Raw genomic sequence first — 25936 nt, 5'->3', positions numbered from 1 at the left:
ATCTCCTCCTTTTCTCCAGTTTGGCTCCTGAGTTAAGATACAAAAGTGAACCCGTCAGATTTACACCCGAGGTTTCAACTGCACTAGTGCCTTGGACACTTTAACGCTGAAATGGACACAGTTCTGTGGCGCGTGTTTTCGTATGAGGTACACGTTTTTTTAACCTGTTTTTGTGGTGTAGTAGTTGAAAACAATGGGAATGTAAATGGAAAGTGGAGTGAAACTGAATTCGAAAACGAAACAGGAAGCCAAATTCTATTTAAAAAAAAAAGATTCATGCTGCCCCTGTAAATATGAGTAGTACTGACAAATTGCCAGCTGTTTAGACTTTTTGTATTGTAAAGTTAAGTTACGTTTCGAAGCCCTCTGTCTGTTTCAAGTTCTGCAACCCATAACACCAGCTGCTTTACTGAACAGTATTTCTTCGACAAGTCTACCTGACTACCAAATCTACAAAAATAAGCATGCTTTGGGTGCTCTTTCAGTCACCCAGTTATCTATGTTACCCATGCAAGCATAATAAGACTCGAGAGTTGCCACCGCAGTGCATCAGCTGACAACCTATTCTGCTACCGGAATGATGAATGCAAGGCAAGAACCAGCCGGACAGAATCTGCAGTCCTCGCCGGTTCATCTGGCAGTTCCATAGAGGACGTGAGTTATGACAAAGCCATAAATTCTTGGTGCGCTAAAATGAGATACACGGAGAAAGCACGGACAAAGAAACAAGTTACATAACGGTAAATAAAAACGGACAGACTATAATTCAGTTCTCGCTAATGCCAGTCCATCGCAAACCTCACATGCAGACTGACACGGCTCGCTGGATTTAGAATACGACCAGGCACTTCCAACATAAGCGCTCTGAAGAAAACATTTACATATCATTCTCTTGAACAGAGACGCAAATAGTAAATATGACAAAAAAGCATTTTAACATGAGGGGAAACTGAAATCTACACATTTTTTCAGTGCATTAGAACTCATTCTCAAGAGCGCTTTCATATACTTTCTCCTGTTCAAAAGCCACAGCGACACCTGCTGTTAAAAGTAACGTCACTGCAACACCGGTGAAACGGATTGATCTTTGGAGGTCTACCTGGCCCTTGTCGCCAACGTTTTAGCACCAAAAGAATCCCGTTTAAATGCATAACAGGGAACCCAGTCTTTCAATCAGTGTAGCAGTGTGGATCTGTCATAATTTCAGACAGCTTCTTTACTGTCAACTCACAGGTTTTTTTTTGCACATCTTGTTGAATTAGACTGTCAGAATGTTACACTTAAAGCTGCATAACGCCGCTGTAAGCTCCACTACCTGCATAACAGAAAAACATACTTTACATCATTTCATTGACATAATAATTATTCAGAACACAAAACAAACAAATATACAGTACAACGAAACCAAATGAGATATGTAATCCACTTAAAGATACTTCCTGAATACACCATCATCCTTGACCGACTGTGTTGCTGCTAATGCAAGTGAATCTGATCGTGTTTTACCAGGTGATTATCTGTTCAGCAATGATTAACTTCCTTTAAGCAGTAGCATTCACATTACTTGGCACCATTGGCAAAAAGATTCTTGGTAGCCCAGAAAAAAACCAACAAACAAACAGATGTAAACATAACCTAATGATCATTTTGCCTTTTCTCCTACCTCTTAAATACAGTATTTTTCATAATTGCAGGAAAGTCATGCTTCAGCAAAATGCTCTTCTCAAGAACATTCAAAGTAAAATAAAATACTCTTATAGTGAAATAATTTTAGAGAGCATAGCCACTAATGCTTTTGAACTCTTTTTTTTTGTATCTTTGTTCATTTTTGTCATGCACATACAATAGCTTGACTTTTTCCCAGGTATTTACACTATGTACAAACGATACAACCATACTTCTTAGGCATTCAAACAAAACTATACAAATATTCAGATTTTGATGCTAATTTCTTTTGATCCCTTTCAATGAGTAAAATAATATATTTCTAAAATACAATCCCGCTTAGATAAATGTTTTACTTTGCGTACCGGCAACCCTCTTTATGTACAGGAACCGCTCAAATGTCAAAAATATGGATTCGTCTAACCCCAGGTGTGGAGACTCTTTAAAGTATGTCTAAGATATCAAGGCAATGCATGTCATTTTCCTTTAAAGAGCTTAGAAAACCTCTGAAGTTGATTTTTTTTTTAACTGAACAAAGTGACCGTTTAACATTGGATTAACAAAAGAAAACTTTACAAACTTGCCAATAGTAATTGATGGGCAGAGGTGACGACATTTGGTGTCTCCAGTACATTCATGGAGTTAAAACCAAACCAATGAAAAGACTGGCCTAGTTTCAAGCATGCATAAGACAAGCTCTGTCCGGAGCGATCCACTGCACTGTGATGCCTCACTAACTTTGAACTGGCAGAAAATCATCAATTTGAAAACAGTTGTTGGTTAAAACTGTATGTATACCTGTGTTTTTCACACATCTTATTAGAAGATCAACATTAGCATTTGATACGTCACCCAAGCCTGCTCGTTTCCCTCTTACATTCATTTGCTACCCAGTCCTCTTGTAGCTAGGAAAGACTGGTGCGCATAAGGGACAGACTGGAAGAAGTTTCTGACGAATTTGTCTGGTTGTGGAGTAAAGCATATACAAAAACTAATTATTCATCATTTTTGGTAACAATTTTACCCACTAAACACTTCTTTTAAATAACTATGAAATACACTCGGAACAGGTCCGGCCATGTTTCTGTGTCGACTCCATATTATGTCAACTTCATTTATCTTCTCTTTACAAGCCACTGAAGAGCAGGACTTCCGTCCATCCTTTTTTTTTCTTTTTCAAACAAAACATCTAAATGCTCATCCAAAATGACAAATCAATCCATTAAAAAGTGCAAAAAATGCCATGAAGCAAATGTTCCTCCTTAAACAACGTCCTTAGAGTTTTTGATCCACAGCAGTTGGCTCTTTCCTTCAAAAAAGAAACACAGAAGGAATAAAGAGATATGAAAAACGCAGTTGTTTAGTAGCCGAAGTATCAGTCATACAGTAGTAGTAAGAGTTGCAGTGTTCTTGCTATTTTTTTTTCCTCTTGTAAAACGTCTCTGGTTGAAACAGAAAAACTGAAAGGAAGAGTCTGGAGAATAATGTCACATTGTGAGGGGGCTCTTCTGGACGCTCTCATGTTCCCTGGCCTTTCTCAATTCTCTCACTCTGAAAAACAACAGGCAGATATATAAGGGACACAGGTTGAATATCTCAAATCTCAAGTCATTTTAGCATTTATCTCAGAAGGCAGAGAAGGTCAGATCAAGTCCTGGTTAAAAGGGTAGCTTCTTTCTTGTGTAGAACACAAAAGCAGAATTTCAGCAGAATGTCCAAGCCGCTCATTTCCACACAATGAACCTGAATGGCTGTCCTTGTCATACATTGTATAGAAATAACATAACCTTGACATTCTTCTAAACATCTCTTTTTGTGTTCCAAAGAATAAAAAAAAAGTAATGGAACAACTTTTCAAAGTTTAATTTCTGGGCAAATTAGCCCTTTTTAACAGAAAAGAACAACGGTGTGCTTTAAGAAAACCCTTTAAAATGTATTAGTTGACTGTTATGAGATTGCGTGGTTTATGTGGAACACCAGTTAAAGCTACATTTGTTTTTTATTCAAATATATTTTAAAATGTTATTTGTTCCTGTGACCAAATCTGAATTTTCAGCAGCCATTACTCCAGTCTTCAGTGTCACATGATCTTTGAGTAATCATTCTAATATACTAATTTAGTTCTCAAGATATATTTCTTCTTGAAAACAGTTGTGCTGCTTAATATATTTCTTGAAACTGGTAGCATATATAATTTAATATAATAATTTTTATCATAATATAATTAGTTTGAAAGAACACTCTTCAAGCCAGTGCTCTATGCACAAGTTCTTCACTGATGTTTGCCCCATTTTCTTCATTGCCTCACCCTGTAAGTTTCTGCACTAAGTAGATATATAGGACAAAAAGCTTAAAATAGTCTGCATTTCATTTAATACAAAATCAGTTGAAACTTTCTCATCTTGTCACTTCTAACAAGAAACTAATGATATAGGCTGATTTTTCTGTTAATGTCCTTTTGAAACATGATGCTCTAACATCTGATGAAATACAGCTGACAGCTGCACAGGGTAATGCAACCAACTTAGCTTTTATACTTTGTTTTTTTTTGTATACAGATATATCTACAACCAAACAATTAAAGAGAGATAGACAGTCAGTTCCCACTGCAGCATGTGCAATAAAACTGGCTTTAGCTGAACTAGTCAGAACCAAACACATAAGCCAGAGAGGCAGCCAGTTTTCTCTGGGTCACATATTTTCCAGCATGCCTCATTGTCAAAGAGCAAGACTCATTATCATATATTCATGCAACATCGCTTAGACCAAACAACCTTCTGTTCTTCCGTCTATTTTATATTTTCCTCTTTACAAATACAGTAAATAAAGGAAATGTAAATAATCAAGACAGGAGACAAAGGTGCTTGTTTAATGTAGTGTCCCAGTGGTTATACACTATAGAACGACTCAACCGATATCCTGAGGCCGCAGTCATCTGTGCATCCAGTTGGTAGCTGTCATGCAAGCAGGCATCAAGCAGTGGTGATGAGAGGGCAAGAAGGAGCAAGAGGGGAAGAGAAGGGGGTCTTTGTGTGCATGTGACGAGCGAGAGGGGGAGAGATAGAAAAAAGGGAGACATACTGAATCGCTGAGGCTGCACTCACCCGCTTGAATAGTCTATGGTCCATCAAGGGGCTTTGCATTAACAGCAAAACAACACCAGACAGCTATTAGCACACAGCAGATATCATGATGGAGAAGGAGGGCGAGGAAAAAGAGCCAAGGCAAGGGAGGAGCACCTTTCACTAAACCACTCACGATTAATGAATCAATATGGGAACGTGTCACATTTGTATTTGTATCAGCAGTGTTTCAGGTAGAGGATGAATAGAATGGCCAGTAGTGGGCGATGTGGCGGTGGGAGAATACCTGTGGCGGCAGCGGCGGAGGAACCTCATGATCTTGCGGGCGGCCTGATCCTGCCTCTTAGTGAGAAGACTGCTTCTGAAACAGAAACATCGCTCTTTAACACATTTAATTTTGCACATTACATCTAGTACATGAATAAAATATCTCACAGGGCAAAACTCAGAGCAGTATGCCACTTGGAACAGATTCATAAGAGCTATTGGCTGAGCACAGAAGATCAAACGGCAATTGGAATCAGATTTGGACTGAATTTACGAGGCAGTGATTTATCACATTACCTGCGTTTGTGCTGGACCAGTGCTCTGGTGGCCGCTCTGCGGTGAGGCCTCAGCCGGCCGAACTCTCTGTAGCTGCGGTAGCACTGCTGGATCAGCACGGCCGCCCGCCGGCTCTGCTGGAACTTCTTCTGCTCGTGGTAGCTGCGGAACTTACTCTGGATAAGGATGGCGGCCTGCGTCATCTTCTTATAAAGTGCATACTGATACATAAACACATTAATGAAGACATTAATGACAAAAATGTAATTGCTCCTATTCAACTCACATGGGCCACATACACACTACACACTTTCGAGAGTGAAAAACACATTTAAACAACAGGAGGGTGAGTAAATGAAGTCAGAATTAAAATTTTGGGGTGTATTATCAATTTAAGTATACATCAGTAAATTATCACACGTTTTTGAGTAACTCTCAGAACTGCAATGATTGACAGAGTGTAAATTCTAGCAAAGTTGTTGCTATAAAGGTGTTTGCAGTGGTAAATAAGTAACATTTAAAGACATCATGTCTATCAATATTGCCGTGATCACTTACTGTAAGGGTCTTGAGGCAGAGTTGCTTATAAATATAGGCAGTAGCAGATTGCAATTTTTAAATCTTGATTCTAGAATACAGTAATGTATTTTAGCTTATGTAACTGAGGCACACTGCTTGTTTTTGGGCTTCTTTTACTTCTTCTTCCAGACTTAATTACTGATTATCTAGAAGAGGGGTTTGCAAACCTTTTAAAGCCAACAATCACTTAAAGATATGTTGCCCTCAAGGAACATTTCCTAAAATATAAAAGCAGATATATATTTTTTATTAATAAAGAGCTGTTTATACTGTGTGAGACAAAAAGCTTTTATATACAGGCAACATGTTTCCAAAATTAAATTACTGACTTCTGCATTGTTACTCTATTGAAGCCCATGCAAATTACTTAAATATGATCTAGAAAATATTGACTTTGTATTAAGTTCAACCCATTATTATGTAATATTAGATTGCAAAAACCTTTAAAAAAATGAATATTGTTTTTAGAGAATTGAAAGTTTTCTATTGTACAGTTAAATGTCACAGCTCTGAAAAGCATTTTGTAGATTTTCTGTGGAGCCTCTAAAACACTTTTGCAGCCATCTGCAGGTCTCCAGAAACAATCTGAATCCCCGTGTCCTAGCGAGATCGGTCTCTTTAGTCACTATATGGAGCGTCCCTTGCAACTACTTCCGTCAAAATATGCGAATGAAACAATGTGTAAATGGTCATTGCTATTAAATCAGTTTTAATATTCATGCAGACAAAACAAAATCTGCTTTAAATAATGCATGAACAATCAAAAAAAAAATTACCTTCAAGGCTATCCATGTTAGCTTGCAAAAAAAAAAAAAAGATTTGTCAGGAATGGGAAACCGTGTGACCTTACACTTAGAGCTCTTCAAAAGCTTTTAAACAATTCCCACAACAGCAGGCCCTTATAATTGACTCAAGTGCATTTGCTGGAGCTTGACGTATTAACCAGACATCCAGCAAAGGTTGGAAAAGTCAATGTCACAGCATCTTAAAGGATTACCTGCTTGTACTTCCTGTAACAGCGCTGAATGACAGCAGTGGCTACTTCCTGTTGCTCGCGCAGTGGGCGTCCCTGCAAAGAGAGAGGGAAACGGGTTGGTCTGAGGAATGGATAACAGTTGGGAGACGCCCACTAGGCTCTTCACTTACAGGACAATGAAAGTGATAGAGAAAAGATGACCTTCTCACTTAACCGCAGCTGGTGCTGAGAGAGCAGACGCCTCTGAGCACAAGCCGTCAGTCTGGCCAGCTGGTGAGTCTTTGTGGAAACTCATTACAGGCAGCCACAGGAGGCAACAAACGCTCTTTATAATAAGCCAGGCCATGCGCTGGTTAAGCCACCTTACCCATGCTGAAGCTGTGGGGACTGACTACTCTGTGTCTGTGTGTCTACAAACTCATAATGAAGGACAAAGCAAGAAGGAGACAGAGGGTGTCCTGTGTTTGTTCCTACCAATACCTGCACACAGACGTTTACATCCTGTCTCTATTCACACATCAACACAAGCGCGTGGCACCCGAGCCTCTGGCCTGTACCTTGTACTTGCGGAAAGCGGTCTGCACCAGCCGTGCGGCTTCGTAGAGTTCCCTCTGCTCGGGGTCGGACAGCGTGAGCTGGGCCAGCTCTCTCTCCACTTTGCTGTTGGAGGCTCTGAGAAACTCACTCCACTCGGACGGAGCAGGCAAGGTCTGCTTCTCAAACTGACCCTCACGCATGGGCGAGTTACCCGGGCTCAGGCTAGGGTTGGAGGGAGGGGTCAGGGGTTCACTGTATATGGGACTGCTCAAAGAAACAAAACACACACATACACATACATACATGGAGTTAGCATGCTCCAGGCATACATTTAGTTTTTCTTTAAGCACATCCTAAAAAGGGTGGGAAATTAAAAGCACAGCAGGTTGACTTTACTTTGACATTTGGGTAATTACAAATATTTTCGGCTGCTGTTCAAAAATTATTTTGATGATGAATTCAGTACATAAAAAAATCTGAATGTTTGTAGAAATTTACTATTATAGTTTAGAAAAAAAATGTCATATGTTGCAAAAATTATATATAAACTACTGTTCAAATGTTTTTTAAAGAAGTATCTTATGCTTACCAGGGCAGAATTCATTTGATTAAAAAAATTAAAATAAAAAATAAAAACCAATTTGAACTTTTTTTTCTATTTGACTATATTTTCAAATGTAATTCCTGAATTTTCAGCAGTCATGACTACAGTCTTAAGTGTCACATGGGATTCAAAAATACCTAAAGATATTAATATGCTGATTTGGAGCTAATTAATTCTTTAAAAGTTCTTTTTTTCTTTTTAGATTTTTCAAAAAGAGTTAGAACCACAACTACATTGTTCACTTTTTGGTTAATGCTTAATATTAATTCTTCATGTATTTTTTCCACATACATTTCACATACACAGTGAGTTGTTTTATTGAAAAAGTAAAATATTTTTGAATATTCAAAAAACTTTTTATTTTTTATTAAGTAATGACATCCACTAACCTCAAGTGGATGATGCTGGGCAAGTGTTCCACGTCTCCCAGGTAATTGGCTAACCAGCTCATGGTGTTGGTGAGCCCACTGTTGTCCAGAGGAACAGACTCCAAGGTTGGAAAATGTTCCCGCTTGATACGCTCCGGAGTGGCCTCAATGATGTGCTCTGCCAGGCTCATCATATTCGCCTGCGAGGTGCACAAACACATGCATTCAGTGTTAAAGAAGCACAAGTGACAAAATGCACACATACACATGCTAACCCGACAGATCAATCAAGTGCTGGGGTGTTTACTTTTGGAGGAACACACTGTTACAGCCCCTCTATCCCCATAGAATGACAGAGATGAATGAGGCTGAACTAACTCCTGGCGATGGGAGCAAATCAATGATAGAAGTGTATTATAGGGTGACGAAAGTCTGGAAAGAGAGTGGGGCCGCAACTGCCGCTCTCTAACACTGATTTCACATCTCAGCAGGATGGATGGTGTTCTATATCTCCCTCGGCCTTTCTATGCTTGTAGCTGTGTTTGTTTGCAGAGTCTCTTACAACTGACAAATGAATCAGTACAGGTGTAAATGAGGCTGGCTGAATGCGAGCGAGTGCCAGTTAGGGCACCGTGTGAGTTTGTTTATGTGCACTTCTCTTACCTGCAGGTCTTCCATGTGTGAGAGGCAGTCCTGGTTCTCTAGATCCTCCTTGTAAGAAAGTATCTCAGTGTCTACCATCTCTCTCTCCACCATTCCCAGCATGCTGAGGGATCTGCCACGCTGTCGCAACCGGCTGGCCAACTTCTCCTTCCCTACTCCACTGATGCCTCCCTTCCTGAGCACTTCTCTAGGGCCCCATTTATGCCCTCCGCGGTAAGAGGCCATCTTGGCTTGCGGAATTCCCACTGTCCCCAAACCCCCCTCTGAGACGCTCTTATCCGGGCTGGATGGGGTAGAAGGGAGGGTCTTAGGGCTGGTTGACAGTTTATGTGTCTGCTGCTCCATGTTCAAGGGAACCGACATGGGCTTATCCAGCTGTGCTTGCACGAGCTCGGGGTTGGGCTTGTGTTTTTTGGCGAGGGGGAGGTCCTGCTGGCACTCGTTGCTGTAATAGCTGGAGGGCTCTGATCTCGGTCTTCTCAAATCTAGGCACAAACGAGAAAGAGAGAGTGAGTTGCACTCAGAGCAGAGGATGGATATGATATTTCCATTACATTTGCTCTGTCTCTTAGGTGCTATTAGTGTTAATCTAAAAGAATAAGACTGCTGGAATTAGATTGTGCAGCAAGTACTGCTCGTTGAAGCAAATATAATAAGGTATCACATTAAGCAAGCAAATCTGCTATAATCTTTTTAGGAAAGCAATAGTAGTTCATCTGTTTTCTAAATAGCGTAGCTTTTCCAGTAATGAGCAACAAGCAGCAGCTTTTCAACATGCAGCCTAAGTGAGCTCTCCTAAAATGCCCCCCATCTGTCTCATATGTTGTGAGTTAACATTTATCCATTAACGTTTAATTTTGTCAAGATTCATTCATTCTCAGTAAAGACATTTATGTCACAGAAGACTTCAAATAAATATTAAAATAATGCATCATGTTTTCTAAAGAGATATTAAGCAGCAAAAAATTGTTTGCAAAAATTACAATATGAAATGTTTCTTGAGTTCCAAATCAGCATATTAGAATGAGTTCTCACAGTTATTTTAAATTTTAATAATATTTCACAATATTGATGTTTTACTCTTTACTTTAAAATAAACAATGAGAAATCTCACTGATTCCAAACTTTTGAATGGTAGCATATATATTATACAAATAGGATGTATATGTGTATGTAGAGTATGTGTAGTAGTATATATTAAATGTAAAATAAAAAAAATAAAAATTAAATTAAATTTATGCATTTAGCAGACGCTTATATCCAAAGCGACTTACAGTGCAATCAGACTATCAGTTTTTACATATCATATATTAGACAATGCCCCCTTAAAGTGATGGTTTACCTAAAACTGATAATACTGTACTATCATCATTTACTCAATCTCAAGTTGTTCCATACTTGTATGAGTTGACGGTAGCCATTGATTTCCATAATAATTTATTTCTATACTATTGATGTCAATGGCTACAGTCAAACATTTGGTTACCAACATTCTTTAAAATTTCTTCTTTTAGTGCAAACAGAAGAAACAAAACTACAGGTATGGAACAACTTGAGGGTGAGTAAATGAGGACAGAATTTTAATTTTTGGATGAACTATCCCTTTAAATAGCTTTCATGTATTTAGCAACTTTTTGTTAGCAGCTTGTAGAGTAGCTAACTACATTAGAGGTTCTTACCAGGGTTCTGGTTGGTGCAAGGGCTTGTAGTAGTGGTGGCTGTACCAGTGTTCTGGCCGCTGGGGGCCACCATACTGTCACTGCTCCAGCTGACCATCCAGCTGTTGGAGGTGGGGATGTCGGGGTTGGGAGAGAAAGACATGCTAGAAGTGGGAGGTAAAGAGGATGGGGTCTGCTGCTGTTGCTGTTCCTCCCTCTCGAGCTGCTCCAGACACTCTGCCAGCTTGGTGTGGCCACGGGAGCGGGCGATGGAGAGGGGCAGGCGCCCTAGAGAGTCTGGGATGGCCAGTGCTCTCCGGTCCCATTTGTACAAGACCACAGCTGCCTCTAGGTGACCCAATGCACAAGCCCACATCTACAACAAAGAAACAAAGAACAATTGGTGTGGGAAAAGCAAGAAAAGAAGAGTTTTATTTGCCAAAACTCAATTAGTATTGATTAAGCAACACACCAGTGGAGTACACGAGAAGTGATCCACGTTGAGAGGGTCCACCTCAAGTTCCAGATCAATGCTGTCTGCATGCTTTGTGCTGGATAAGACAACAAATACCATCTCTCACAGTTAGCAATCAGCACAAAGTCAGCTTAAACATATTAACACATAGATGTAGACATATCTAAATACTCTTAACCTACCGCCATTTGATGAGAGTCTGGATGAGGGTGGCGTAGCCTTGGCCTGCAGCAAGGTGTAGCAAGGTCATGCCCCGGAAGGTCTTGGAGTGAATCAGATGTTTAGATTTTGCCCAGCAGGCTCTGTTCATCATCTTCTCACAAACAACCACCACACGACTCTCAAAAGAGCTTCCTGCTTGTCCCGAGATACACTGCAGAAGAAAACGGAGGACCGACATCTTCACAAACTCAATGAACTGTCACAATCCACTGCTTTCTGCAATTATCATTATGGCTCAAATTGAAAGCTATAACTCATGAGTAGAAAAGCTGCAGCAATATACAGTTTGTGAACAAACTGTCTCAATGAATTGGTTCAACTGGCTCACAAAAGCAGTGTTAATAAACACCATGTTTTTAAAATAAGTAAACCTTTCAGCTAAGTGATGTAACTGAATTTTAGTATTGTTTATTGTAAATGCAATATACCTTTAGGTTCTTAATGACTATGTTTTTGTATTATTTCTGAATGATCATGTGACACTAAATATAGGAGCAAGAACTATTTGCAAAATGCATAGTAATAATAAAATGAAAATTCAGTTTTGTTTTTAAAATGCATTCTTATCTCACATAACAATTACTGATGTGCTGCTATACCTGAGACTGGCTATTGGAGCCTCCGTTTCCTCCACCTCCACCTCCCCCTCCAGTTCCTGCTGCTCCTCCGCTGCCCTGCTGCTGCTGACCGGCCATCTCAGCCATCCTGCGCTCCATCTGTTCCAGCCGCTCCAGGATGGACATTCTGAACTGGTTATCTGCAGAGGAACATTGTCAAGTTCACAAAACTTGGGTTCCAACATAAGTTTAAAACTCAAATTAGCTACTGAATGTACAACTAAAAGACGGTTGCTGAAAATTGCACTATATCTCACTGAGGTCCAAAATAAATTCTTCTTTGGTTTAGCTCACATCCCCAAGCAAAATTCTATATTGGATGTTTAATTAAACTCAGTCATTACCCTTATGGTATCCAATCAAGACTCAGAGTCTGATGTTATCAATCACCACTTCCGTAATTGCAGTCATTATTATAAATTAATGGAATTAGTAATGAGGCACATCAACACATTCAGCTTTGGAAACACAGTGGTGAACATACACATACAGTAAACTATTTTGCATTTGTATTTCAGAACTAGAAGTTCAAAACTCTCTACCAAGAGTAGTGAGTGCCCACTGCTATATGGCAAGTGTGCCCATTGCTATGTGGTGGCTATGGTGTTCTAAACGGCTGCTAGGTTGCAGGATGAGTTAAATGCTTACAAAGTGACTTTTGTAACCCAAATCCAGACAGAGACAGAAATATCAAGCTGGCTCCCTAACTGGACTTTTGACACTAAACATATAGTAAAGTACTGGGACCAGCACAGGTGAGCTATAGCACTGGTACTCACAACTGTGTGTGCCTCGCATTGATAAGCCTGTTTCTGTGGCAACCTGCTGCTGCACGGTAACCAAGCGACAGGGGCATGCTGGGCTGCGGTTTGCTCTGGTGTCAGTTTATCGATGAATGGAAAAATACATTGAGAGATGGCAAAAGTGCAAGGAGGTAAAAATCAAATCTGTATTGCCTGTGCTCCCTAGAAAAAAGTACTAAGTACTAAGTATAACTAAGTTTCTTACTAAGTATAGTTCAAATCTATTACCATACTGACATATTGCTTAAGACTTTAACTACTCGTATACACTGGTACACTACTTGTACTATGTGTTTGAATCATCAGTGGCAAATTCTTTAAATATGAAAACAAACTTTAAGGTTGTGAGTCAGGACAGCCGGCATTGTAGATTCAGGAAATAGTCCTCTGTTAAATGCGTTGCACACACAAATATTTGGTTTGAACAGTTCTGGAACAGTGTTGTAAATACAACTTAACCAATGATTTCTAGTTGTGTCCTCTTTCGGAAGGCCAAACAAAGTAGTTTTGCTTTCAAAACGAAAAACACCACGTCTCCCCGATATGATGGTGGCTGCAACAATGCTACAGTTTCTCCTTTTCTCTTTGTGTGAACATTTGGGCGGCGTTAAGCAAATCTTCCCACACATTGATGTATACATGTGGGGGCGTGTTTAAACGTGGCGTTTTAAGAGGGCGTGGACGAGTCTTAACTTTTATAAAGAACATCTCTCTGGTTGGAGTCTTACCAACTTTAGGGATCTTATCTATGCACGGACAGCTTGTAACACTCCAAAGAGAAAGGAAAACGTGAAATCGCATCATATGATTACTTTAAATGCAAGATATTTAAAGTGTACCTGAAGCATACCTGCAATAGTTCCACTTAAGTACAATCAAATATACGTCTGTATATCTTTAGATGGACTTCAGAATTACTTCCACACAGTTACAGTGTATTAAGTACAAATTCGTTGTTCCAATTTAACAGACTTCAGGCCAGATTTACTATCAGCTTGTGCTAGCGCAAACCCTCATGTGGCGTTACATAAAACTACTGTCAGCTTTTACTAAAGACACGCAGTGGGAAATGATTGCTAAAAAGGCATGGACAGTTATTTTTGAGAATTTAATGAATATGCATTTGTAGAAGTTCGCTCGTCAATTCACTGGTATTTGCGACATTATTTAACGTAAAAAAAACCATCTTAAAGCAGGCGGTAATTTACGCTGCTCTTGGTAGATTGCACTGGTCATTATGGAAATTAGATGTTGTGTCTGTCTTTTTTAATGTGGACCTTATCAGTAAATCACCCTTGGAATTTTTCCTGCCCATTGGTGCTTTTATGGAATTGTGCTAATTTGCACTGTTTAGTAAATCTGGCCCCAAAATTACAAATGCAGGGTATTTTTATTAAGTACATAAATACGTAAGTGTAAAAAAGTGAAAGTGACATACATACAAGTATGGTGACCCATACTCAGAATTCGTGCTCTGCATTTAACCCATCCAAAGTGCACACGCACACACACCATGAACACACACCCGGAGCAGTGGGCAGCCATTTATGCTACAGCGCACGGTGAGAAGGTTGGGGGTTCGGTGCCATGCTCAAGGGCACCTTAGTTGTTGTATTGCCGGCTGGAGACTCGAACCCACAACCTTAGGGTTAGGAGTCAAACTCTCTAATAACTAGGCTACGACTTCCCACATATAAAGGTATTTTTAGTTTATTTTTCACTAGGGCTAACATACTAGTAAGCAACATTTGTGTCTTTTGCACTAAAAACATATATTTGTTTAATCCAGAGGGCTATGAATGTCACAAAGCAGGCAGGTATTGTTAGGTGAAAATGTCAGGAGTGGTGTTTAGAGGTCATGTACATAAACTGACACTGTTTGACAACTCAGTAAGTGTCTGGCTGCCTAAATGACACCAGTCATTGACAGCGATAGGTCACAGATTTTTATACAGAACATTGAACTCAAGCAACATATGGTCTAGAGTCAACAACCCTGAGTCTGTTCATACCAGTACTTATGTTTTTAACTAAGACTATTTAAAATGTGTGATTTCAACGGTGTTTCTACGAGGGGTTTAGCATGTTACTAAGTAGTTTCCAGGGGTTATTTTCTGAGTTATTTTTCAAAGTTTAATACTTGAGGTTAAGGATTTGTTCAAATCTCTTAAACCAGTCTCAAAGCCTTAACAACTACCATAAATAAACCTTGTTTATTTTTCATTTAAACGATGACTTATTTAATTAGTGGGCTTCAGTCTGCCAGCACATAGTGTTAAAACTATTCAGCCACCATGCCAGAGAGAGAGACAGAAGGAAAGTTAGCTACCTAGAGACTAAAGATGCCAAGAGAGCGGCTGTGTGGCAGCACCAGTTAGCAGCAGCATTGACATGTCTTTGTTCAGACACAGTGCTGCAGTCTGCTGCAGTGCAGATGATGTCATCTCCACCTGCTGCCTCGAGTGTGCTCAAAATGCCACACACGTACACTGCAGAGGGAGAGGGGGTTAGGGGGAGGAGCCATATTGCAGGGGGTGGAGAAAAAGAAGGGACCACCAGTCAGAGCTGAAGCAACACGGTGACACTTGCAACACTTTCCCATTTCTACATAAACTACAATCATGGCAGCCTATTTGTATAGAGAGCAGATATTTAATGATGTGAACTGAAACTAAAAATTGCAAGTTTCTCATTATATTTAAATAAATAATCCATTATAATTTTCTCTTTACTTTTGCTGATCTATCAACACACACTACTTTCTTTAATAATGTCCATAAAGTATAAAATGGTTATCGGAAGAATACAGGCTACATGATAATCATTAAACTGTTATACTGCAGATGATTATGCCTAATCAAGACCACATTTGAAATATTATTAATTCTGGATTCTGACAGATTTATTGAACAGATTTTTTGTTTTATCAAATAATTGGTAAGAAGAGTCTGTTGCTTCCAAAAGCCTATATTTCAAAACATAATGTTTACTATACATTACAATTCTGCTGGGTTCAGCATGGGCCAGTATAATATAGAAACTCTACTTTCAGCATCGTGTCGGAGATACTTCTATGGGTGCTGTTCACAGTATGTGTGAAACAGGCCAAAGTCAATGTCACCATGTCTGTCTCTCCAGAGACTGCCTTCTTGTGTGAGCTGGTCTAAACTGCCTCTAACATTGCCTCCAGCTCCTGTTAAAGCTTTTCAACATCTGCCTCTGCCTCAATGCAACCTTCAACCACAACATTCTCTCGTCCTCTTTTCATCCCTGCTCTTAAAATGACTCATGGGCACTGAGTCATATTCATGGACGTCAGGCATACGTTGTGGATGTGAGCTGCGAGATCCTGGGGAGTAATGGCTGAGAAACGGAGAGTGTTGATAGACAGCTCAGTGAGACGAGAACTTTATTAAGGGTCTATTCACTATTTATTCCTGTGGGAGACTTAATGAGTCAGGAGCTGCATACTCTGAGTGTGTGTTTATTTTCAGCTCAGGAACTTCTTCTATATCTTTGAGGATTCTGTTTATAGTGTCGCATATAAACAAACACCTGAAATTATCACAGAGATATTAATGATCTGTCTTTCAGCAAAATAGGCTAGCGGAGTCTCACTTTGTCTACTTCACTCTTCCATGCATCTTATAATGCTGAGAGTGTAGTTATGGGAGCAAACACCTGGACTGCACTCAAACACCTGGACTTTTTGCACTAAACCACTGCAATAATGTACTACATTAACATACAATTTTGTGCAAGAGGATATAAGTTATATGTGGGTGTACCTGTTATCATCTTTCTGTTATACTAATGTTAACAGTGTCCACTTGTATGAGATTATACACAAAGCTTGCTTTCATATATGCATATATTTTTCAAACTGCATTTGAAAATAAATAAATAAATAAATAACACAGTCAATCTTGTGACATATGATCAAATTATATGCATGTCCAATTCATCAAGTGGCATCCCGTTGAAAAACTGACAAGCTGTGTACATTGCATTGTGGGATACAGTATTCCAGGCAGTGTGTTCTGTTTTGTACTGTGCATTTTGGCAAATGTATGTAGTTGATAATCTGAGTACTCAATGCTTACAGAAAACGGTATACTGAAGGCTCATAGAGCAGTATGGTAGCATGCTGCTATTCTTAACTATTCATCCATCACAAAATCCCATGCATGGCCATCAGGTGGTGGATAATACCCCAGCTCTCCAGAATGATGGTGTTCTGGAGAACCCCCTTCCTGAGTTAAGCTCCGCTGGTTGACGTAGGCTGGTATTTAGTGGAGGAGAGGGGGAGTGATGCTGGCAGAGGCTCTTCCAGCTGAGCCCACCATCTGCATTCACCCTCACATGTCAAGAACAGATGACATGAATGTACAGTAGTATCATACACTTCATGAGGATGAACTATGAACCAGGGTACTTCATCATCTCTAATACTGTGCTGTCACATTACACATTATTCAACAGTATTCAGAATGACTTTTTGATATATTATTAGAAAGACTAAAATACAAAACATGAGACATGAAGATTTCTATTCATAAAGCTATACAATATTTTGTTCATTATCGCAGATGATTCGATCTGTGATAATGAACGTGATATTGCTTACTTGTCAGTGAATTAAGCTCCATCTGAAAGAAGATAATGTAGATATACTACTAATCATGGAACTGACTTTACTTAACAGAGAAAAAACTGCAAATGGACTGGAATGATTATAGATTTCTTTCTCATACTCAGTACGATAAAACTTATAACAACAAAGCACAAATCTTGCAGCCGCATTTGCAGTGAAAATGTTTAAAAGTCAATTCCTTATTTAACAAATTTCTCATTAGAAGAGTAGATATACATAATTTCAAATACTGAAACAACTCTACCGTCAAGACTGAGAAGAGTCTACAGTATTTAAAGATTAAACATATAAGCCTTGGTGGACATTATAAGTCAAAGTGTCAATACTGATTGTGGTAAGTTAAACTGAAATCTCTTCCATCTGCACAGTATGTACTAGATATTTCTGCCACAAGGACACATTCATACTTTGCCATGCTGTAGTAAGATGTACGCATTCTAAGCATATGGAAAGATATGATAGGTTTATCTATAATAGCTGTCTTAGAGTTGATAAACAGCTCCAGTATAGCTATATTTAAATATACACAGCTAGAAAGATGAGCGGTTTTCTATATTTCTACCCATGTTTGTTGCTGGAATATTACCTCAGGCAGCAGCACTATTTCCAAAGACTGAGACCTCTGCAAGTGTCCTGTCTCATAACAGGAATGCTTATACAGATCAAGTTTTTTTTCAGTCTAGACTCCAAAAGTGCCATGAGCAAGGACTGACTGTCAGTGCTTTAGACACCTATGCTATCACTGCATGCACACAAAACAAAACTCCTCTTTTCCCAGGTGTTACAACAAGAAGAGTGTTTAAAACACAGGCTGAGGTATTCTGCCCTAGTTTTGAGAGCTGAACTTTGGCTCTAACTGACCAGCTGTTTACACACAAGTTGCTTTGCCATTAATTATACTACTGATTACATGGGTTAACAACATGTGCGTGAGCCTTTTGGAAACACTCCAGTCCTGAAGGAAACGGATAAAGGGATGAAGCCTTTCCATGACTGACTCATGTCATTATAGATTTCTGTCTTTACCAGTGAGTAACCAAACAAAAAGCGTAATTTTGCTTTTATTCAACAGTTCATTCAGAAATATGTTGATATTGAGGAACTTACATTTGAAGGCTGTTACTTTTTCTGTTTTTGTGATGTACACAGCCTAATATTACTTTTAAACAACAGTTCAATAAGAAAAATGTTGATATTGAGGAACTCAGTAGAAAAAAACGAAAACAAATGAAGAGCCTTCGAATGTAAGTTCCTCATATTAACACAATTCACTCATAGACATGTTTCTAGACTCACTCAAAAAGACTACAATCTTCTACACATTATATTGCTTTCTGCAGTGAAAGTCATCTTATCTGAATCAGGAGAGAAATATACATAGATCAAATACTGTTTATATACAGTCCAAAACTGTAATAAACATGGTTTTTGACATGAGAGAACAACAAGCAACAGACTTTTTTTTTTTCACTGGAAAAAGCATCATTATGGATTAGTAGCTCACATTTTGAATGGAAGCAGTGCTTTAAAGTTAAAATTCATTAATGATAGATTTGTGCCTCACAAAAGCAGACGATTCATTGATAAGCAAGTGATGTGATGCTAAATTGTTCCAAATCTGTTCTGATGAAGAAACAAACTCATCTATATCTTGGACAGCCTGAAGGCGAGTACATTTTCAGCAGGGTGAACTAATCTTAACCAAGATAAATTAAATTCTATAAAGGCACTTTTTATCTATATGTATATTTCATGCTAACAATTATATAATTATAGTATCTGAATACTTCTAAATCTTGGTTAATGCTAATCTTTCTAATACATTGCTATGATAAAAATATTAGGGGTTCTCCGATCACGATTGGCCGATCGTTAATGCGCATCTCGTCAGTAAAGCCGGTTCTCTAATCAGCGGTTAATTCCATCAGGTGCGTGATTTCACATAGAGCAGCTGTTACTACACGGAGCCGTTGTTAACTGAGAAGATCTTGATCGGAGCACCCCTAAAAAATATAATGCATTACCTTCGACTGACAATTATCATTAATTTAAGAGTTATACTTATGCATGTCTTTCTCTCATGATATCAATATCAACATATAGAACCTTCTTGTAAAGTAATAACATTTAATTTGACTAATGCATATTATTCTTCTACAGCACAAAATTCTGTTGCATATACTTTATTCTCCTTTCACCAGCTTCTGAAATCACACCATGGTTTTGAGCAAACTAGAATGCCGTCTCTTTCTGGTTGAATAGAGCCCTCCAATTTAATATACATACAAACCAGCAGCAAATCAAATTAAATCTGAAGCAGGCATCTCCATGAGCTAACTGCTTTACCCATCCTCCAAGACATGCCCTGGTTTTATCTCCTACTTCATGTGGCAATGTGTGACACGTTTATTCACACACTAACAAAATTCTTTATCATGCATGGCAATAGTTCCAGAGTAATACACCATCATACTCAATCTTGTTGTATTGTGAATAATCTTTTATACAAACTTTTATACGTACCAGTCCACAAAAATCTCACAAAAGACTCATTCATGCAGTTATTAATGACTTTACTGTTCATGTGAGTCAGCTACATTTTGCTCAGCTCTCCCTGTCATCATTCACACAAAGCATACAAAACAACCAAGCAACAATGCTGACTACAGTGTACAATGTCATATATTTCAGTGATAAAACTAACAGTGGAAATGCTTTCATCAGCAGTTTGATTTGGTATCAGCATATCTTCCCTTCCGTCATTTACTCACATAGTATATTTCACTTTAACTGGCTTATCACACTTTTAAAAAAATACAAAAGCCATAACTCAAACTCAAGCCTTAACAAATCTAATTTTCAATCAATTTCAGTGTTCTTCAGTCTACGAGCCGCTGTTCCAATCTCCCTAACTGCTGTCTGATTTAACACTAATTAACGATTGTGCCCTTGAGGCACATTGTGTTAGATAGAAGCCACTACAGCAGAATGTACTCTGCACTGGTCTGGGGTGTTAAAATATGATCTGGATCTTGACCAATCCCTGCTAGAAACTAGCTGAATCAACAGCAGGAGAATGCATCTGCAAGGAATTTTTCATTTGAAAACTTCTTCATATTAATCTTAAAAGCAACTCAGACACTTATTTAGAATTACCACAAGAAAAAAAAAAAAAAAAAACTGGGCACACTAAACCAAACATCAAGCAATGTCTATTACTATGAATCAACATGTTTCAGTGCTTGATGATAGGTGCAGAAACACTGTACAGGAATGACTCCCTTTCCTTAACAAGATGACTGTCATGACCTTAACTTTCTATGAAACAACCTGACCAGAGGTCCTCTGAAGCTCAGGTTAAGTGTTCTGACATGTCCTGCACTACTCTAAATGAGGTACAATTCAATAAAACTTTCCAATAAGACAAACTGAATGAAAACTGAACAACTATTAAATCAAATGCACATTTTAGCATTTTTTAAAAAGGATATCAATTGTAAAGAAATGACAGTGTTTTAAAAATAGAAGGAATGTAAATTCATAAATCAATCAATATTTAGCACTGGCAATGTCCAGCAATAAAAAAACAAATTACAGCCCATTTTTTTGAGCTCCTGGATAGAGCATGATAGGGAATATTAATTCCCTGGTAATAAAATCATGAAAGTTGTAGTTGTTGAGTTCATTAACTCTGTTGCACTATGTTGCCTCAGGATAACAAAGTAATTTTCTACACTGTGCGAGTACTTATGATAAACGGTTGATTGATTTTTCACCCATTAAAAACAAATTCCATTTGTTATTCAGTAAACTTAATTTCCTAACATGAATTGCTTAAATGTGTCCTCCAGAATCAACACTATATGGCCGTTTTTTTTTTTGTTTTGTTTTTTACATTATTGGAGTAACTATAATGTAAAACTAAAATTTATTTATTAACAATTAAGTTAATCTTAGGTAATAAATTTAGAAACCAACTACCAGATTCTGTCATGCAGCACTTAATGTAAAGTCTGTTGCACTGATATTTATAATGTAATATTTATATAACTTCAGCACTGTTCTTAAGGTAAAAAAAAAATTAAGGTAAAACTTAAGACATCATACACGAAAGTGACCCCTTTGAATTTTAAAGTTAATTGTATGCAACAAATTCGGGGGAAACTTTAACACTGATTTCATAATACATGCAATATAGGCTTACGAGAAGTCAAGAATTTCCATTCAGCATATCAGTATCAACAGGTTGTCGAGGAGGACATTGTTGGAGAACCACGAGTCTAACGATTGCTGAACTCTATTTTCCCGCCACAAACCATAACCATTGCCACTGAACAAATCGTTTGTCTGACTAGGAATCGTATTTTTGAATGTTTCACGAGCTCACTTGCGCGTGCCTGGTGGGTCGCTGTCCTCGGTTCTGAAAACAAGAGCGTGGATCACAGGACTGCTGTGTGTTACACACATATACACACACACACACACACTCCGGTCACGACTACAGCTAACAGACCCACTAAATGACAAGACTGACGCACAAATGAGCTGTTTTCCTACTTTTTCAGTGTGATACTTTGCTGCAACGAAGTATCAGACAGGTGGATCTCAGTAATATCCTGTGTAAAATGATCGAAATGAAAAGACGGCCAGCACATTCAGCTTAGAGAACCTTTTTTCAAATGATAAAAGGGAAAATATATATTAAGAATAATAAATAAAAACGCCTCAAAGCCGAAACAATCAGGTGTTCTGTTTAGGTGGTCTGGTCCAGCATTTATTCAATAGCGCCTCCTACTTCATGTATGTTTGAAGATCAGAGTCTTGTGTCTATTTTGGAAGTTGACACATTTAGTTCAGGAAACTACGAAAAACTTGAGCCTCAACGGACTTATTTTTAGAAACACATTATAGCATTTAAAGAAAAGGTAGGAAAACGTACAGAACGTAACATTTCTCTATAGCTGAAGTAAAGCACTATGTTCACTTGGTCTTCCACAGATGGAAATGATAAGGGTTTAAAGTGGGCTAAGCACATGTAGTAACTTTAGAGACAAGACTACACACACACACACAAGGTTCATTTTAACATGTCCAACCTTCTATTTCACTGTCCATCGAGAGTCGCCCTGCAAAGCAAACGGTCCCTTGTCTTTAGGAAATGCAGATGTCATTCATCGGCATCCTGACCACAATGTCCCAAATGGCCGTGTCTCACACACGCAGTTTGCTCCTATATTTACTAAACTGGGAAAAATAAATATCCTTTATATACTGTGGGAATGTACTAAAAGGTCTCATCAACAATAGAAGAAAGTGTAGAAGCGACGTGCAGGAGCAGAGAGAAATGTAAAGCCCGCTCACTTACTCTCGTACTCGCCCCCGCCCCTCTTTACTCCAGCACTACTGCCGGTGTTGCCAAGTCCGCTTATGATAATCCACTTCGGCTTTGTTATTTCATAAGTCTTTTCAATAAGAGCTTTTTTATGGGGGAGGGGCTTAGGGCTGTTGCGTGTTTGGGATCCATTCAATTTAATAGTTTTTATTTAATTTAAAGACACAATTTTGCTAATAAATTTTGTTTAATCTATGATTTATCTAATTTATATGTTTATGTTTTAAACACAACGCCTCTTTATCTCTATGAATTATGAAAAACCATCAGCAGGAACAAAACGAAACGCTTAAATTTCTAACGAGACTTGGCAACATTAACTACTGCTCCCCCCTGCGTGCGCGTGCGTGAATCTCAGCGCAAGGAGACGCTGCGCACGTGCCGCAGGTAAACAGACGCCCTAGTTTTTCCACGATCCATGAAGACAAAACGGAAAAAAACCCACACAAATATATATATATATATATATATATATATATATATATATATATATATATATATATATAAACAAACAGCACACGCAGAACTCATTAATGGGAAAGAAATTAATAATTACTCTTCCACTTTTACCTCAATGTTTCAAACCAAATTAGTACATCTCTCCATAAACATTTAACGTTGTTTTGCGTTACAGTTGTACAGTACAGTAGTTGTACGCAGCCAGTAAAATAATTTTGGATATATGTTTTTCATATCTATACATTGCAGGCAATGTGAGAAACCGATGTTAAAATGCTGGTTCATCTCGGTAATGTGCAAAGAGCTGCATCGATTAACCACTGAATAACTACAGTAATTTGGACGCACACTTAAATCGGTGGACAAAAAGAAATGACATGAAGACAACATAGACTATTGGTCACGGTTACAGTGCACAACGATTCCAGCCTGTGGCTTCGTACCTGCAATGCTGCAGAGAGAAGCAAAGCCCCGCCCCCATTCTGCATTATGACAAATCAAGGCAGGCAGCTGTGTGCCATTAGAGCATCAGAGCACACAGCTGAAAAGAAACGATGAATGCAGTGTCAAACAGCAGACGCTGAGGTTTGTCTCGAAATAGTTTTTATTTGACAGTAGTGCTCGATATAGAAACCAGGCTGTGGTTTAATGGCCAGGAGTGAAAAGTCAGTGCAGAGGCAAGCGTATAAACCCCAAAATCCAGTAACTGGATTGAATGTGATTATAGTTATGGCCCTCTTCTGAAAAACAACATCTGCCACATCCCAACTGTACTGCTTATAGCCTGTGCACAATGTATTTTTTATATACTTGTAGAAACTTATAAAACTCATAACATGCCAAGCAAACAAGATGCTTCCTTTATAAAAACTCACTTATTGGTTTTTCTAATTGCATGGTCTTACTGAATGTGCTAAGTCCATTGATATTCTACCCAGCTTCACCTTTTAAGTGAGTGTAAATTCACTTCCGAAAATCACACACGCTTTAACAACCCATTATTTCATGAGTCAGAGCAGGAGTCGGGAATAACTTATAAAATGGCCTTGTGATTTCCTTGCACACTTCAACACCCTCATTTCCAGGCAGCCATGTGTTTCATGGCGTGCTTAAAGTCAAACCAACTTATGAATCAACCTAATTCAGTTCAATATCTAATTCAATATCCACTAATCCACTAAACCTACCTTCTGCTACTTAAGTTTATAAAACACTGAGCTAAATGAAAATACATTAAGAAACAATTCTTGAGATAAATGCTGAATAACCACAACAATGTTGTATACTCTAGACAGTAGTCTAAGTGTTCATACAAACAAATGCAATGTATTTTGAACTATATGTGTAATATGTACTGTAAAATATATTATCAATAAGCCACTATGTTTTTCTATTATGTTAACTCATCAAAATTACTAACTTCAACTTAACAAATTAGTTGAAATGACTTGTACATCCAATTTGATTAAACTTACAAATTTAAGGCAGCAACTGAACTTAGACTTAAGTGCATATAGTTCAGTTGCTGTTGCTGCCCTAAATTTATATATATATATATATATATATATATATATATATATATATATATATATATATATATATATATGTATATATATATATATATAAAATGTAAAATACATTTTATTTATTTGCATGTGTATATATTGCAAAGCAGAAGACGTGTTTATAGTAGAAATGGTAGTGTGTATGTGTGTGTGTGTGTGTATATATATATATATATATATATATATATATATATATATATATATATATATACATATATATATATATATATACATATATATATATACAGTATGTATATGTGTGTGTTTGATACACAGTTGTCTAAGTCTAGATTCACGAGTCCATGGTTGCCTGTGCTGTCTGAGATGTGAATGGACTGGTTTGGTGCTGAATGGGCATTGGTCCTCTGTTGCTCCCTTTCTCTGCTTTCAGGGCTGTCTGCATTGCAGCTGTCCCTTTCCACAGGCTCCTCCACCATGCCCTACTTTACCCTGTCAATGCACACTGCAGTAACAACACTCACCCCCCCCCCCCACCTCCACAGACAAACAGCACCACACACAGGCACTGGTACTCTCTTTACTCAGACTCATAGGAGACAGAACACTTAGCCTGTTCTTATAACACGCGCCGACACCTCCCAGATTAAATACACACAGAAATCAGCCGTTTAGTAGATATGTGCAGTGATATACAGTATGTGCATTTGTTGGTGTAAGTGCATGTGTCCCTCTTCCTGTAATGCGTAATTATTTCTACTGGTTTGGCTTAGGTTTCTGCTCTCCAAACATCAGGCTTGTCAAACACATGCTGTATCTGAATGCTGGCCACCATTCCTCGCTGTCCAACCATTCATCAGGATTGTTTTTCTTGGCTAAATCTTCTATCACCTGATCTGAGCAAGCAGATTAGAGCTTCGGACGTCAAATTGGCAGGCGTGTCGCTTTGGCCATATGCTCCAATATTTTCATGAGCTCTTTGACGCCACAACCTCAGTTCGAGGCAGCCTGGGATGCGCTGAAGCATGTGTGTGGGTTTGTTTTTGGTTTGCCAGGCTTTAAAGAGGGCAAATCCACCACAGCGATGGTATGATTAGACTTAAACCCTTGCATTT

The 25936-nt window shown here is 38.4% G+C and overlaps 1 protein-coding gene across 14 annotated transcripts in view; it reads right to left on the bottom strand.

The window, feature by feature from the left end:
• Positions 1 to 266: 266 nt before the first annotated feature.
• camta1a (calmodulin binding transcription activator 1a) overlaps positions 267 to 25936 on the bottom strand; it is a 356861-nt gene continuing 331191 nt past the window's right edge. For 4 of the 14 annotated variants that reach the window (XM_026199980.1, XM_026199988.1, XM_026199987.1 and 1 more), the window contains 13 exons: positions 11973 to 12130; positions 11334 to 11524; positions 11149 to 11227; positions 10698 to 11052; positions 9019 to 9503; positions 8377 to 8555; positions 7404 to 7647; positions 6868 to 6939; positions 6647 to 6667; positions 5313 to 5512; positions 5035 to 5109; positions 4770 to 4800; positions 267 to 3216 (listed from right to left, as the gene is read on the bottom strand). In XM_026199980.1, the coding sequence (XP_026055765.1) occupies positions 3184 to 3216; positions 4770 to 4800; positions 5035 to 5109; positions 5313 to 5512; positions 6647 to 6667; positions 6868 to 6939; positions 7404 to 7647; positions 8377 to 8555; positions 9019 to 9503; positions 10698 to 11052; positions 11149 to 11227; positions 11334 to 11524; positions 11973 to 12130 (2123 nt within the window). In that variant the 3' untranslated portion in view covers positions 267 to 3183. Of the gene's footprint in view, positions 3217 to 4746; positions 4801 to 5034; positions 5110 to 5312; positions 5513 to 6646; positions 6668 to 6867; positions 6940 to 7403; positions 7648 to 8376; positions 8556 to 9018; positions 9504 to 10697; positions 11053 to 11148; positions 11228 to 11333; positions 11525 to 11972; positions 12131 to 22543; positions 22815 to 25936 lie in introns of those variants that run through there. The other 10 variants (XM_026199984.1, XM_026199993.1, XM_026199991.1 and 7 more) reach the window with 9 other exon arrangements.

This window comes from Carassius auratus, chromosome 23, assembly GCF_003368295.1.
Source record: "Carassius auratus strain Wakin chromosome 23, ASM336829v1, whole genome shotgun sequence".
NCBI lineage: Eukaryota > Metazoa > Chordata > Actinopteri > Cypriniformes > Cyprinidae > Carassius > Carassius auratus.
The sequence above is the reverse complement of the archived record's forward strand: the minus strand, read 5'-3'. Positions and strand labels throughout refer to the sequence as shown.